We start from the raw sequence: 17,511 nt of genomic DNA, 5'->3' as shown, positions 1-17,511 counted from the left end.
TTAAAGCAAAGAGGTGGATGGTTGTCCAAAAATCCTTGTTTGGAGGACTCCATATTTCTGGAGGCCTTTGGGGCAGGCCCATCTATATCTTGGGTAGTCCCCCAGTAGATGCTCTTATAGATCTTGTCGCACATCGGGCCTGGAAAGAGCCAGACACCGTAGAACCAGTACCAAAGTGCCCAGATAAAATCCTTCTCCCCCCGAGGATCGAACTTTTTGGAGCAAGGGCATTCCCGTTGATGCTATGTTGGTGGCAGCAGCTACAAAGCAAGAGCCCACACAACAGAGCTCAACTGTCCACCCACCGAATAGGGAGACCAGAGTGCTGTACAGGTTTGGGAAGTGTACCTTCACCTCAGCGACTTTTTCACTTAGAGAGCTGAATTACATGGCACATTTTATTTGTCTACAGAGAGACTTGGTTAAGGAACTCTGAGTCTTTGGTGGAGTGCTTGCCTAAGGATGAGCTGGATAAGGCAAATTCTTCCATGAGGCTTGTTTCCCATTTGTCAAAAGGATTCTCAGGGGCAGCCGGCACTGGCATTGCAATACAGAGACATGCATGGGTGAGGCTTTGTGATTTTGCAGAGCTCTTTAAGGTGTCTTTTGTCATCGCCCCTTTTGATGCTGCTTCCTTGTTTGGACCATCAGTTAAGGACACCCTGACCCACAGAAAGTAAGAAGGTAAGACATTGTCTGCCATGGGGATCAAGTTTTCCACCCCTCAACGAAAATGTTCTAGGAATCAGAGGGGCTAAGAAGACTTGGTTCTGAAAATCACAAGGTTCCTTTCCTGATGAAAGTGGAGAGTACTCCTCCAGAGGCAGAGGGGGCCCGCAGAACCAGGGCTTTAGGGAACCCTTTTCTGACAAGCCCTTTCAGTACTCCTCAAGTGCTGCCTGACTGTCCAACTCTGGAGGCAGTCAGGGGCCGTTTTACCTTGCACCGAAGTGCCTAGTCTGAAATAGCAAATGGTTGGGTGCAAAGCATAATATCCATAGACAACTACATTCCATTTTCTCTTCCCCCTCCAAAAGTTCAAACAAAGCTCCCCAACATTCCACCCAGCCAGAGGGAGTTGGCAGTTCTTGAGATCAAAAGATTACTGCAAAAGAGAGTCATCCAAGAGATCCCAGCCGAACAGAGAGGATCCGGAACTTACTCCCATTTATTTTTTGTACCAAAGAAAACAGGAGATCTGAAGCCTGTTCTAGACATAAGCAAACTCAATTTATATGTAAAGAAAGAGAAGTTCCAGATGGTGACAGTTCAGTGTATCCTCCCAATCATCTTTCCTTAGTAATGGATGTGCTCTGTTGACCTGAAGGACATGTACCATCGCATAAAAATAGGCACTCCAGAAGTCACTTGTGCTTCTGCATGGCAGCCAATCACTTCCAATTCAGAGCCCTGCCCTTTGGTCTTACCACAGCCTCCCGGGTGCTTACCAAATACATAGCAGTAGTCGCAGCTCATCTCTAACTGCAAGTGTTTAGGTATTCCCATATCTAGATGATTGGCTCCTAACTGCCCCCACTCAGCATCAACTTTCTCAGGCCAGGGGCTATCTCTTCCAAATATCCCCCACATCCTAGGCATTGGCATAAATCCAAAAGAGTCACAACCATTGCCAGTACAAACTTTGGAATTCATCGGGGTGCAGCTGAACATCATTACGCAGGTAGATTCCTTGCCCCAACATTGCATCAACACCTTGACTTTTCAGGTCCAAGCTATATTATCTCATCCCTTTCCTCCTGCCAGATTGATTCTACGGGCCCTGGGATCTATGGAAGCTGCTATATTCTTGGTGCCTCTAGCCCGATGCTATATGCGCATTCTGTAATGGACACTGGCTGTTCAATGCTCAGTTCTATGTCAGCCCCTAGCTGTTCCTATCAGTTTGTCCAGTATTTGCAGAAATCATTTAGAATGGTGGATTTGCTCCAGTCTTTTGGTAGGCAGACCATTCATCCTCCCCCCTGCAATAGCCACCGTGACCACGGACACCTCCCACCTAGGTTGGGGGGAGCATTTTGAAGGTAAGATGGTCCAGGGCATGTGGACTCCTCTACAGACCAGGTTGCATATAAATGTCCTGGAGAATGAGAGCTCTCCTCCTATTATTGCAAGCCTTTCAGGAATGTGATTCACATGGACAACATGTCAGTCATCTAGTATATCAACAAGCAAGGAGGAACCACTTCATACCCACTGTGCAGAGAGGTCGTGACAGTTTGGGAATGGGTGATCTCTTCACATTGCTTTCTTTTTGCAACACATGTACCGGTGTAATCCAACGTATTGGCAGACAGGCTCAGCAGGTCCATTCTAATGCTTCACAAGTGGTCCCTTAATCAGTCAGAAGTGAACAAGATAGTCGACCAGTGGGGTTACCCCCGGTGCAATCTCTTTGCATCCCCTCACAACAAGTGCAGCAGTTATTTTGCCCCAATCTCTCCTTCAGTGAGTTCCCCAAGGCTGCTCTAGTCCATGATTGGCCCCCCGGACTTCTTTATGCTTACCCTTCTCTTCTGCTGATCCCAAAATCCCAAAATTTCTTCAGAAAGCCAAACAGTTGAAGAGGACTATGATCCTCATTGCCACCTTTTGGCCTCTTCGGATTTGGTTCCCATTCCTCTGGTCTCACCTGAGATATCCTCCATGGATACTGGTACCCAAACCAGACCGCATCTCTCACCCCATGTTAGGAGTCCACTTGGATCTCCCCACCCCCAAGTTAACTGCTTGGTTTCTCCAGTTCCCTTGATTGCTAGAGGGTCCAAGTTTTCCTCGCCAGTCTAAGCTATAATTTCTATCTTCCCAGAAGGCATCCACCAAGATAGTATATAAAAGCAAGTAAAAGAGATTTTCTATTTGGACTGCTAATCATCACATTGATCCTTTTTAAGTGCCTGTTTCTTCAATCCTTTCTTTTCTTGAGTCTTTATTTAAAGAAGGTTCCAGTTTTGCGACTATTAAGCTCCAGTTAGTGGCCATTTCAAATTTTCATTCAGGATTACCTTCAGGATCTATTGCTTCAACCAGGTTATGTAAAGCCTTTTTGAAATGTGTCTTTCTTCTCAGGCCTCTGATCAAAGACCCCACTTCTCCTTGGGATGTGACTGTAATTCTGGGGCACATTTAATCTTAGAGTTTAACATTCGAAGTTACAAAGCAGTATGTATGAAACATCACATGTTTTTCAAAATCCTTTGCTTGAGCAGCATTCATAGATGCTTGAATGTCCTGGGGTTCATGGCGTGTTGCACTACTCCCTCAATCTGATTTCCAGACTGCATATGAGGAAACTTCAGTGGTGGCCTAAACTCAAGATCTGTAAACTCTTCTTGTCTATTATTCCTTGCCCAGAATTTCTTTTTGGTGGGACCAGCCTCATCCCCACACCCCACCACCCAGACCCTCACAACCAGAAAGCAGGAGGACTCATCTACCCCCAAGAGTGGCAGCTCAACAGAAACATTCTTCCTAATAACCCAGAAGTGGGAACCTGAGGTTTAATTCTTTTACCCCACACTAACCATCAGCTCAGTAAATTTGCACCAGATACATCACTGCATGGCTTGGAAAGTGGATGCCCTGTCCTTCCCTGGGTAAACCTATTTGTTCAGGCTCCTCCCCTACCTCTCATTCCCAGGGTACTGCTCAAAATAAGGGAGGAAAAACCAAGGACCATTCTCATAGCTCCAGACTGGCCCAGGCATCACTAGTATCCCTTGCTGCACAGACTGTCCCGTTACCTCCATGGAATCTTCCTCAGATTCCAAACCTCCTAATCCAGAGGGAAGGGGAATTCATGCACCCCCAACTGCAGACACTCGATTTGCCAGTTTGGCTTGTACTCTAACCCCAGACCAATCTGCCATGCTCAGTATACAGGTTCTGGATGTTATCCTAGAGGCCAGATGCCCTAGCACTAGAAGGTCATATGCAGTTAAATGGAAAAGGTTTTGCACTTTGATCCAGGCTAAGGAGGGCAATATGTCACAGCCCTCCACCCCTCTCATCCTGGATTACTTAGCTGGCCTACTACACAGTAATCTCTCTTTCTCCTCTATAAAAATTAATGCCTCTGCTATTTCTGCTCATTTCCCACTGAGCAGCCTCTTTTTTTCAAACCCTCTGATTAAACAGTTCCTCAGAGGGGCTAGCAATTTGAGGCCCCCCCAGAAGGCCACTAACACCAGCTTGGGACCCTTACTTTGTCTTGGAAAAGCTCACTCTGCCCCCTTTCGAACCAGCTTCTTCTGCAGAGCTAAAATTTCTCTCCTGGAAGACGGCCATCCTCCAGGCCATCACTTCAGCCAGTAGAGTCTCTGAGCTGCAAGCACTCATGGCTGTGGAACTCTTCATCATCTTCCTTGCAGACAGGGTATCCTCAGAATCAATCCATCCTTCATGCTCATGGCAGGTGTCCACTGTGGCTGTCAACCAATCCATCCAGTTGCCCACCTTCTTTCCTAACCCCCAAAACAAGGGGCAAAGGATTCTGCACTCTCTAGATGTGCACAGACAGCTCAGATACTATCTGGACAGGACTAAACCCTTCAAAAAGTCTGATCAATTGCTGGTATGGGCTTTGCTTCAGGGGCAGAAGGCGTGCCAAAGCTGGGTTCAAGCAGTCTATTTCAAAATGGATAGCACACTGCATCCATTTCTGCTATAAACAGCATGGCAAGCCTCCCCCCAAGGGGGTCAGGACGCACTCCACCAGAGCAGCCTCCACCTCTGCAGCTTTCCTCAGAGGAGAGTCCCCACCAAGGACATCCCGAGTAGGCCACCTGGGACACCTGTTCTTACTTTTACCAAGCATTACACCTGCCTCTCTCTTCTCCAAATCCAGGTAGTATAGGTGGTTTTGCTCTCTGCAGTCTTGAAGGGCATTGCTAGCTGTTTCAGCCCCTAGCTTGACTGCCTCCACCCATTTCCTCAGCTTTGGGAATCTACCCAAATGTGATGACTGCAACAGTGAAACATGAAAAACATAGGGACTTAAACCTCAGCACAAAAATAAGTAGGACATGCTGGATTACAGATTCATTTCCCAGAGGTTCTCACTGGAATAGGAATCCCATTCATGTTAGACATAGCCCTCTCGCTGACCCCTCTTTTCAAGCAATCTGATCGCTGCGGATGGGAAATCGCACCACCCCTGGGATCTCCTTTCTGCGTCCCCGCCAGACAGAGTGTACAGTAACCAAACTACCTTAAGGGTACCTTCTGTGACCCAGTTTCTACAGAGACACAGTAGGCTAATCTAATAGGGAGGCGGAAGCCAATACAAGACCTCTGGCTAGGCTTATAAATGCCCTAGGGCAGATAGCCTAGTATCTACCTATGAACCTATGGAGTGAAAAGGAAGCATTCTATCACCTCCCTAGGAGTCTGTTAAATGTTCTACTTGCCCTAGTCTGTAACATGTGTGGGAAAAAGAAAAAATAACACCCAATTATCAGCAGCATCACATGAGAAGCTTAAGTTGAAAAGTGCCACCAGTATGCAACAATTGTAATTTATCATGTGACAAATAAACATTGTGCGGGGTGCAAACTCCATGATAGCTAAGTTTAGGCTTTGAGATTGTGACCAACAACTTTGAATACTGAATTGGCTATTGTACATGTGACAAACCTGGAGTTACCAGGCAGAAATAATATTAATGAAAGTATTATTCAGCTATTGAGTCATTTTCACAAACCATCAGCATACATGTTATGGAATGTTTGTAGTACTTTCATATGGATTACAGTCGCAACACACTAAAGCTGCAGCACAGAAACTGATGTGCCAAGAGGATATTAGCCCAGGATTAACAAAGGCATAGCAGTGTGAGCTCAGGTAACCTTTAAAGGGGGAAACACGGAATCAGGAACAGGCCCAGGATGTTGTCATTGCATGCATAAGGCATTGTTTACCTGCCCAGAAAGCAGGAGATCATGCATGCAACCTGTATAAAGAAAAAACAAACCTTGTTTAAAAGAAAAACAAAATGTCCTTAATAGTATCAGTGCACTGTAGCTACAGTATAATGAACTGGTTAATAAGTGTGTATAACAGATGTATCCTTGAAAACTCGGAAACTATGAACTGCTCACCGTGCTGTAGCAAACGAAAAGTAACCAGTGTTAGTAGTTCAGGAAGTATTCATTGCACATATGCTACCTCAAAACACCACTAAATGCAGACAAAGTGCCATTCTGTCCTTCATGAGACAGTTGTATAACACTTCATAATAGCTTAGGGAATAACAGTGTTATACATGGCTTCTTGGGTCAGATGGGGTCCTAGGCTGAGCTGGCCAGGTGTGTTTGATTTCGTGAATTTCTTCAGATGAAAGATCCAGAGTAGCAAGGCTCATCGAACTAGCTCTTTGTTGGAATCTGTCAGCATAATAAGGGCTTTGAACTTGTTTTGTAGCCCTGAGGAGGAAGTGAACAGGTTCTATTTAGACGTCCATGTAATTAGCAGGTCTTGCTTTTATGCCACTTTCCCTTTCTTTTAAGCTGGCAACTTAGAGTGGGATACAGAAGGTGATCAGTCATGCCTTTTGTTGTCCATAGGTTGTGTTGCATTGGTTTTTAGTACTTCTAAAAAGGTTCCTATATGAGACATTTAAATATATTTTTTTGCTTCATTAAGGAAGCAAAAGTAAAAAGCTCTATCCCTTTGGTCAAGTATAAAGGTGGCTAGGATTTGAAGTTGAACAGCAAGTCCAAGATCAGAGCCACAGCTCAAGTGCAGACTAAGAGCTTCTTTGCAAGCAGTGCAGTAGTGCTGTTTTGAATGGATGGCCTACTAATTTAGGATTATTACCCACCACTTTGGTTTTTCACTATGTATGTTAATGTTCATTGAAATCTGGAAGAATTAATGTTTATTTGCCAAGAAACCATTTGATGGGCTCATCATGTTTCTGTGATGATATCAGCTAAAAGCGACTTACACCGTTTACTTTTAACAGAGTTAAATAATTCAGTCTCATCTACTTTTTCAGGCAGTCTATTCAATTGACCCAGGGATTATTTCTATGAGCATGCATTGTGTAGGCCATCAACCATTGTCCTAAATTTGTCATTCATTGATATTTTGATATTTTTAACATTAATGGCAATTCGTGACCACTGTAAGCTCTGTCTGCTTCTTTGTGATTGAGCAAGTTGCAGTTCACAATTTGGCAGAGATAGAGTTAATATCCTGGATGTCAAGAGCTATGTAATGCTTTAGCAGAGGCAATAAGACAGTTGTGGCCCTTAATACCTTTATGTCCTCAGAGGCAGAGTCTGAATGGGTCCCCATAGTTAATCAAATGAACAGAGACAAGCAGTAAAACTGTAGCTGTTAAATAGTTCTCAAACAAGAAAGAAAACAAACCACATTAGTCTACTAAATATATTTCTTAAAATATGCTAGCACTAGGATCAGTTACTGACATTTTTAATAAAAATTATTGCCCAGTGTGAGTAGAGTGAAATCTATGCACTTGTCCATGCACACCCTTATTTTATTTTCTTTGTTTTATGAAATTGAAGAATGTCAGGGAGTCGGGCTACACTCATAAAAATTCCATTGAACTAATTACATTTACTTTCTTATTTATTTGCATTTACTATTGACAAACACTGAAGAAGGTTCTGGGTACCATTTCAGGTTTGCTGAGCTAGCAAAATTTACAAGGAAGGAACCAGCCCTCCACAGGAAACCACTGCATCATGTGACATGCTTTGACATCCACAGATAGGGCCAGTCCAGGATCAACGATACACCTGCTGGTGTCTTTCCGAAACATGAGGACATCACAGAACTTATTGAAAACAAATACAAACAGAAAGTATGCAGACTCCATTCACAAGACATTCCAATAAAAAAAAAATGATTCCATTGAAGCAGCAATGTGAACTATAAAACCACTATACCACAATGAAGTAATCCACGATTGAAAAGCAGTGCCCCCAAGGCTTGTCTTTTTTTCTTCTTTCAGAAACCTGCCTTTGGACTTATAAATGTGCAGTGTGATGTCTGTGTATCATACTTAAAATGTGCATTTGTACTCTGTCCAGCTCAGCTCAGTGTTGCAGTTTCTTAGCAAAGAAATGCCCTGCTAGCTTCTCCTGTGGAAAATATGCCAGAAGATACCAAATGTGACATCTTTTAGACTGTTGCTTTTTCTGCCTATGGCAGGTCCTCTGTATTTGAAAGGCATTTACCACATGCAGGCTGCTGGTGTTGCAGAAGATGGCCTTTTCTCTGAGCCATTGTTCTAATTAACGTAAACTATTTCTGCTGTAAATATTTGTATCTTTAACTACTGTGAGGGCAGCACAGTGGTGCAGTGGTTAACATTGTTGCCTCACAGTAAGAGGTTCCCTGGTTTGATTCTTGGCTGAGGTGCCTTCTGTGCAAATAATGCATGGCCTCCTTGTGTTCATGTGAGTTTCCTCTCACATTCCAAAGACATGGAGCAGGTGGATTGGACACTCTAAGTTGGCCCCAGGTGTGAGTGTGTGTGATACAGATGAACTACTGCGGTAGGGCTAGCCACCCATTGCGTAAAACTTGGCTGTAGATAATTGTCACTGTTGAAGTGACACCCCAACCCCATGTGCAAAAATGGAAAAGGGGGTTGCAGATGGATAGATTTGGTAGATAGATGGAACTACTGTGTGGTGCAGTTGGTAACTAGTCTACTTCCCAATGTGAGGAGTACATGTTTTAGCCCTTACTGAGGTCATACATTAAGTGCAGTGACATCTGAGTGAAGTATTAATGATAATGCTGTACTGACTGGCTGTACTGCTCTTTAGCTGGAACAGTAAACTAAATTCCTTTTTTATTAATTTCTCATGCCAGACAAAAGTATAAAAAAGGCAAGCTGTAGATCAAAGAAAGGCAAACTGCTTTTGCTGTGCTAATCAGCAGCACCTTCTTATAAGACTGATGCATGCAGTTGTGTGTGTGTGTGTGTGTGTGTGTGTGTGTGTGTGTGTGTGTGTGTGTGTGTGTGAGGCTGCAGCTCCTGCCACACATTCATTCATTTCATTGGCCCTTATGTAGAATAAATTTTTCTGTTGTATAATTTCTCCTTTGCTGCCGTCCCCATTGCACATCATAATAACAGTTAACATTAGTGACCCTATGACCCTATCCATTATTTTTTCTCGTACTTGTGATACACTATTATTTTTATAAATAAGCAACTCTTTTGCTGTACCTTTTTTGTGCTAGCTTATACACATGCACAAAAGCACATGATGCCTCAGTTGAAGAGGTGATTGTGTGGGGCTAGTAACTATCTGCAACTCATCAAACTTCAAAGCAAAATGTGATACAAGTGAATAAATCTTAAACATGATGTTCCACATCCCGAGAAAATGTCATCATTACTATTAATAAGGGGGTGTGTTTTGCAGCATAAAACTGAAAATGAACACACCACCATCTTTCTCGGGTAAGAATCCCCATTCTTTCAGCAGCACACTGCCAAATAAAAAGCATGTATGTTAAGTTGTCAATCTCGCCTTCATTCTTGCTGGATGGGTTCGAAGCCAATCCTCTGCTCCGACTCGGCACTTGCTAAGCTCGAGAGCTAATTTTACCAGCTCGAGGCAACCCTATATCCCATGATGCAAGGCAGAGATTACTCAGATCTCGTTTGCCGCTTCGCTAACGAGGTGCCTTTTTTTTACCAGCTCCAGGTAAGTGAACTTATATAGACTCTTGTCTACCCCCTTTTCTAACTTTTTTCACCTAAGTATTATTTTTTGTTAGTTGTCGATTCACGTTAACCCTATTCCTGTCAGTGTTCTCTCCTTTAAGTGGATTATTCCCTTACCCCTTGTAGGCCTTAGGCCTTCCCCTCCCTAAATTTTTTTTCCTGTCAGGGAATTTTTTGTGTGTGACTGTCTGTATCCCTGTTAGTGTAAAATAAATTAATTTAATTTAATTTAATTTTGGACTGAGTGTGTTTGTGTGTCGGTGTGTTTAAGTGTTTCATCGACACAGTTATGTCGAAGGACACTAAGGTCTCACGTTTCAAGAAGTGTGACTCGTGCTGTCAGAAGATGTCTCTGACAGACGGTCACACTTGTATTTATTGCCTGGGACCTTCTCACCTGCAGGACTCTTGTGTTATCTGTCATGCTTTCAGCCCAAGAGTCCTGCAGGAAAGAAAAAATAAGCTCATTTTAAGGGGCTTATTAAAACTCGGGAGCTCCCCGACTCAGTCGGCGCCGGGGAAGCCCTCGAAACCTGCCAAGCCTTCGGCTCAGGCTTCCAAGCCGTCGGCTTCAGGTTCGGCCTCACCTGGTTCGAGATCGGCTCTGGCCGGAGCCGATCCTTCCATTAGTGTCAGTATCGCTCCATCCGGCGCCGATACTGTTAAGTCTAGACACTCAGTGTCGGCTCCGGTTGGAGCCGACGTCTCTTCGGCTCCGATGGCTCCATTGATCTCAAAAAAGAGATCTCGATCCCCTTCGGTGGAATCCATTCATTCGGCTCCGAGATCACCTTTGCTCTCGGAGCGGAGCCATCGGAGCCGATCTTCTCGGTCATCCAGGCTATCTGATCACGACCTTGAGAGAGTGGTGAGTAGACTATTAAAGTCTCAGGCATTGGCCCAAATTCTCCATAGCCCATCTCAACAGACGGTAGCTATATTACACCCACTGAACATTCCTCCTTCGACTCTCTTACAGAGCTCGGAGCCGGAGCTCCTCGGAACCGGTACCGTTGTGACTTCGGAGCCGATACAACCCCTTTCGACTCCGTCTTCCTCAGCTCCGATTTCCTCCTTGAGACCTTCATTGGAGGGATCCAGGCGTCTGCTCTCTCTCGTCGGCTCCGAGGCGAAAGTGGCATCGGACCCTTGTCCACCCGTTCTCCCTCTCGAGCTTCGGCGGTGAGCTCGGCCCCGACATCTGCCTCGAGCCTTCCCTCTCGGTGAGGCCTGGGGTTCCTATCTCTTCGGAGCGGGAGCCTTCTGGTCTCTCTGATGGGGGAGCCTTCGAGGTGATGAGGAGTGTACTAGCCCCTGGGCTTAGTCGACGGACAGTTCCATCAGCTCCTCCCACTACAGTGCCTGCTGACGTCTCGTCTCACTCTCTTGCTCCCGGACCCAGAGATCCAACGCCTCAGGTTTCCCCATTGGGAATATCTTCCTCTTCCGAGGCTTCTCCTGATCCGTCAGGAGAACCCCCCCGTAAGAGGACTTGTAAGAGGAAACATTTAGACTCCCCTGAGTCTACTACATCAGATACTGACTTGGATGAGTCGGAGGGGTCCCCAAGGTCCTCCTCTGAGGATGTCTCATTTTCAGACATCCTTGAAATCCTTAAACAGAGGGGGAAACTGGCCATCCCTTAATCCCTCCGAGGACGAGTCAGTATACCTGGAGGCGTTCGGATCTCGACCCTCCACCTCCTGGGTGTCTCCGCCTTTCGACCTTCTCATGGAAGTAGTGGCTCGGAAGGCGTGGATGGCTCCGATTCGTGGAACCTACCCCCAGGAGACCTTCAAAATTTATTACAGCCCACAAGATAGACAATACTTAACAAAAGGTGTCCCAGTTGATGCCATGGTGGTGGTTGCTGCCACCAAGAAGGAATTAACTGATCCTTCAGTACCTGTTCATCCTCCTAATAAGGATTCTAGGACTATGGACAGGTACGGTAAGCGGATTTTTTCTTCAGCGACTTTTGCCATGAGATCGCTGAACTACCTATGCCACTTCACCCGCCTTCAAAGAGATGTTCTTAAAGAGTTGGGAGAAGTTTTACAGGATCCGTCAGCTGCTGGGACTCAAGATAAGATTACCTCACAGCTAGAAATCCTTAACTCCATTGCTAACTCCTCCATGCGGCTCATTTCTTATGCAGCCGATGGAGCGAGTAGAGCGGGCACAGGAGTGGCTTTAAGGCCAGTCCTGGATGCTGCTTTGTAATTTTGCAGACCCCTTCAAGGCGTCTTCACAAACTCCCCTTTGATGGCTCGACCTTGTTCGGGTCCTCAAGTGAAAGACACTTTGACTAGATGCGAACAAGATGGCAAGACTCTTTCTGCTGTAGGAGTTCTGTTTCCGCCTTCTAGACCTTACCCCAAAGGACAGAAGGGAGGAAAATGTGGTTCCAAATCTCAAGGAGTCACGCCTGACGACAAAGTCAGTTTACCCCCAGAGGCAGAGGGGTAACAACAATAGACGCCCTAGGGGCAGAGGGGGTCCGAGAATCAGGGTAGCAGAGAGCCTCTTTCTGACAAACCCTTCCAGCATCCCTGAGATGTTGCCCGATTGTCCGCCTTCAGAGGCAGTCGGGGGAAAATTATCGCTGTACCCAACAGCCTGGCTTTCCCTTTCTCAAGACAAATGGGTACAGTCAGTTATATCCGAAGGCTACAAAATTCCCTTTATTCAAACCCCAATTCAACAAAAGGGAACCCTTCCAGACGTTCCACCCGGTCTAAGGGAACTAGCAGTACTAAAAATATCAAAACTGCTAGTAAAAAGAGCCATCCAGCCAGTCCTGGCAGACCAATTAGGATCCGGAATCTACTCAAGGTTCGTTTTAGTTCCAAAAAAGACAGGGGACTGGAGACCAATATTAGATCTGAGCAAACTCAACAAGTTTGTAAAGAAATCAAGATTCTGGATGGTCACGCTCCAGTCCATTCTGCCCTTTCTGGGCAAGGACAATTGGATGTGCTCAATAGATCTTCAGGATGCATACTATCACATAAAAATTCACAGACGCTCCAGAAGATTTCTCCGCTTTCGGCTGGGGACCAGTCACTTCCAATTCAGAGCCCTGCCCTTGGACTCACTACAGCCCCCAGAGTGTTCACCAAATGCATGGCAGTGGTCACGGCTCACCTGAGACGTCAAGGATTCCAGGTGTTTCCATATCTAGACGACTGGCTCCTCACTGCCACCACCAGGCATCAGCTTCTCCAAGCCAGAAATTACACCATTCACACCTGCAGAGGGCTAGGAATTTCTATAAATTTCGAAAAATCTGCCTTGTCGCCTTGTCAATATATTACCTTTATAGGCACAAAATTGGACACCGTACAACTTTCTGCAAGGTTGACAGACCAAAGGATCTTGGACATTCAAAAACACGTCCAAGTGATTCTATTCAGCAACAAAATTCAGGCCAGATTTGCTCTAAAAGTACTGGGTCTTATGGCGGCCGCCATAACACTTCTTCCCCTCGCCCGCTTTTACATGCGGCTACTACAATGGTTGCTATTCACTCAATGGTCTTTTCAACAACTTCCCATGCATCAGCAGATCATAGTAACCCCAACTTGCAAAAGACATCTGACTTGGTGGATATCGTCCCCTCAAATCCATCAAGGCAGACCATTTGTTCCTCTTGCCCCAGTTGCCACGGTTACATCGACCTCCCTGATCGGGTGGGGGCATTATCAGGGCAGAAGGTCCATGGCACTTGGCAACCTTACGAGTACCATCTGCACATAAATGTTCTGGAGATGAGAGCAGTGCTTTTAACGTTGCAAGCCCTCAACGACTCTCTTCCTCAAGGAACAATTGCAGTTCAAACGGACAATATGTCCGTAGTGTGGTACATAAACAAACAGGGCGGAACCAAGTCCTATCCACTATGTCGAGAGGCTCTCAGACTTTGGCAATGGGCGATCTCCTCTCATCGGTTTCTGATAGCAACATCCGGGAAATCCAAAATCATAGCGGACAGATTGAGCAGAGCTATTCTCATGCCTCACGAGTGGTCTCTCAAACAGTCAGTGACGGAAGAGATTTTTCAGAAGTGGGGACTTCCTTGCTGCGACCTTTTCGCTACACCTCAAAACAGCAAATGCCTAGACTTCTTCTCTCTCTTCCCCCTTCCAGGCCATCCCCCCAGAGACGCTCTAACCCAAGATTGGCCCCGGGGACTTCTTTATGCCTTTCCTCCTTTTCCGCTGATACCTCAGCTAATTCAGAAAGCAACCGCATTGAGAGCCAAATTGATTCTCATTGCCCCTTATTGGCCTCGACAGATATGGTTTCCGTTCCTACATCATTACCTCTTGGTACAGCCATGGCATCTGGACCCGGTTCCAGATCTTCTGACCCACCAGTCGGGTCAACTGCACCAGTCCATACCCTCTCTCAACCTCACTGCTTGGTTGCTCCACTTCCATCCTTAGCCAGGCTTCCTATGATTTCTAATCCTGTACGGGATATCATAGTAGCTTCCCTAAAATCTTCTACACTAGTAAATGGTGACGTTTCTCTTTCTGGGCAAAAGCTAGGAGCATAGACCCCTATACTGCTCCAGTTCATTCGGTATTGGACTTCCTAGCTGACATTTTTAATTCAGGATCCTCTTCTTCCACAGTGAAAGTTCAACTGGCAGCCATTTCAAATTTTCACATAGGCTTTTTGGACCACAACATCATGTCACATAAACTTTGAGAGGCATTCCTTCAAGGTATCTTTTTATTGAAACCTCCAATTAGAGACCCCTCACCACAGTGGGATCTAAATTTAGTTTTAACATCCTTGATTCTTCCCCCATTCGAACCTGCAGCTGCCTGTTCCTTGAAATTGCTTTCTTGGAAGACACTTTTTCTAGTTGCCATTACATCTGCCAGGAGAGTATCTGAGCTTCATGCTCTCTGTGTTCGTCCTCCCTATCTAATATTTCACAAAGATAGGGTATCCCTAAGAACTAATCCGTCTTTCTTACCAAAGGTGGCATCTCAGACTAACCTAAATCAGTCCATTGATCTTCCAGTATTTTCCCGAATTATTCTGATAGAGCTGAACAAAAGCTACATTATCTCGATGTTCACCGTCAGCTGAGATATTATCTAGATAAGACAAAAATTCTTAGGAAGTCTGATCAACTTTTTCTATCCTATGCAGAGAACAGGAAAGGCCTTCCAGTTTCTAAGGTAACTTTATCTAGGTGGCTGTCTTCCTTGATCACTTACATTTATCAGCTCAGGGGCAAAGAACTGGTTTCTATCCCAAAAGCCCATTCTACCAGAGCTCTAGCTACATCTACAGCTTTTCAAGCTAGACTTCCAATAGACACTATTTGTGCAGCAGCCACATGGGCCTCTCCTCATACCTTTGTCTCACATTACAAATTAGATTTGGTCTCCAGAGACAGAGCAAAATTTGGTTCCACCGTTCTCAAGAGTCTGTTCCAATGAGCCACCCAGGAAAGAGGTGCTAGGGACGCGGTCCCATCCAGCAAGAATGAAGGCGAGATTGACAACTTAACATTTAGAAGTTATGTACCTACCATAACGCTCCATGTTAGTTGTCTTCTCGCCTTCTTGCATCCCGCCCTCCTTCCCCCTAGCCTGGTCAGACCGAGAAGATTATTCATCCTCTATTAAGAGGTTTTTACCTTTTTCTACCTGTTCAACTCCAAGTTTCGCTAGGTTATGTGGATCCTTTCTACAGGTTTATGATGTTATTTAGTATTTTATTTCTTCCTCCTAAGTTGGAAGAAAATACTGCTATTTCTTTAGCTACCAAACGAGATCTGAGTAATCTCCGCCTTGCATCATGGGATATAGGGTTGCCTCGAGCTGGTAAAATTAGCTCTCGAGCTTAGCAAGTGCCGAGTCTCGGCTCCGAACCCATCCAGCAAGAAAGAAGGCGAGAGAAGACAACTAACATGGAACGTTATGGTAGGTACATAACTTCTAATTCTCGCCCATTAAACATTCCACCCAATGTTTGCAAATGCTAATTTTCCTTCTGATTATGTAAACTTGCTAATTTTTAATTCTTTGTAGAAATGTCACAGTTAACCCGGTCTTTTAACAATTTTGTTAAATTCTGTAGCCTGCTTGTCTTTTGTTATCTTGTTTCAGATTGTTGTGGTTCTTGACCCAAGGCTTAACCTGAAAATGGCCCATGTGGATCAGTGCCCTACCCTGGTCAACAAATGAATAAAAATAACATAAATAAGTGTGAAATAAGTAAAACATTTCTCTTGTTTTATACTTCTTAATGAACACCTAATAGACCTGGTCATTTAAAACCATGTTGCTGTAAGTTTAAAGTACAACACAAGAAAATATTAACAAACTTGAATTCATGAAATACTCCTGTTCATCAAATTGGTTGTACCTTTCAATACTGGATATTACTGCCATCATATAATAGCACTTATGTGATTGGAAACATTTTGTATGTCTTTGACAGTTTTGGTACCCGCATATAAAATACTAATTTAAATAGATGCCCTAGCCCTGTGTGGCATATTAATGGGCTCTCACTTCCATTTCTGGGCTGTTGTACATCATATTCTTTGTAGTCTGGTAGGTCATAGATGTGTTTTTTTTTTTTTTTGGCTGCTTGCCTGTCCAGTAGTAATGTTGATATCTGGTCTGCAGAGAGCCAATGCCTGTTTCTGTAGATGTTTGCATCTTAGTCAAATATGTCTGCACACCTGTGACTGTGAGACATCCATTCGTTCATATAAAAGACAACAAACGTTTTTAAGGAATATAGTTTATGACTATGCTTTTCTAGTGACATTTGTGTTATTCTGATATCTTCCTATTTGTAAGTGTACTGCAGTCCTAGATTAGTGGCATTTTCATATGGAAACTTGCTAGTGTTTCATAATAATCCAGATACTTTTCTTGTTATGTTCCTATACTAGGTCCTGCAGAGTCTGAAACGTGCACTGCAGTCATCAGTCAAAGACATCTCTGTAAGCTGGCAGCTACCATCTGGAGTCAAAGCAAGTCTTTTGTCCAAGGCTCCTGTGGTGATGTTCCAAAACCAAAGATCCATCATCTATGCACAACTCAAGGGCAAGGTAGAGTAACCAGAGTAGTTGTGTTGTTTCCCTCTTTTCAGTGAGTCATTATTCTTCTTTGTATGTGTACATCTTTTCATCGCATCACAAATTGTCTGCTGCTAAGTGTAATATGACGTTGAGAAATATTTGTCATACTAGTAGTGTTGAAGAGATTTTTCAGGTGTCTTAGCAAATTTATTGCATTTTTACTTAATCCTGATTTATTTATGTATTCATTCATAAATTCATTCATTTGTTAATCTAGGTGAGTGGGCTAGTCAAAATATCCTTTTCAGCCATATCTCAGGCCAGCTGTAAACATTTTATCCGCCTCCTGATTGTCCACTAAATCCATTTCAAAGTCACAGGGAAGCCAGATCCTATCCTGGCACTCAATGAGCATAAAATAGTGATAGTCATACTGGATGGAGCAGCTGTCCATTGCAGAATGCACATGCGATCACGCCCATGTACAGATATGGCCAATTTGGTGGATTATCATTTCATGTAGAAAGCCTCTCAAATACAAGGATATGCAAATGCCCCATGGCTGGGAAGTGGAGTGAGTGCATAAGATTTTCATACTGTAGCTGGCTGGGTTTGTTCTTTCTGCCTAATTTCCTTGATGTACTGGGTAATAAGGTATGAATGAACTTGAAATGACTAGCCAAGAGAGCGGTTTCCACCTGTGCTGTGCACTTCTGTT

General features: G+C 44.4%; 1 protein-coding gene across 3 annotated transcripts in view; it reads left to right on the top strand.

Moving 5' to 3' along the window:
• Positions 1 to 17,511, top strand: part of LOC122790711 (von Willebrand factor A domain-containing protein 5A-like) — a 1,391,420-nt gene that overhangs the window by 664,360 nt on the left and 709,549 nt on the right. For all 3 annotated transcript variants that reach the window (XM_044058264.1, XM_044058265.1, XM_044058267.1), the window contains exon 12: positions 16,665 to 16,823. In XM_044058264.1, coding sequence (XP_043914199.1) covers positions 16,665 to 16,823 — 159 coding nt within the window. The remainder of the gene's footprint in view (positions 1 to 16,664; positions 16,824 to 17,511) is intronic.

This window comes from Protopterus annectens, chromosome 16.part0 (assembly GCF_019279795.1).
Source record: "Protopterus annectens isolate FY-2018-M chromosome 16.part0, PAN1.0, whole genome shotgun sequence".
Lineage (NCBI taxonomy): Eukaryota > Metazoa > Chordata > Ceratodontiformes > Protopteridae > Protopterus > Protopterus annectens.
Note: the sequence above shows the minus strand (reverse complement) of the source record. Positions and strands in the feature narration are given on the sequence as shown.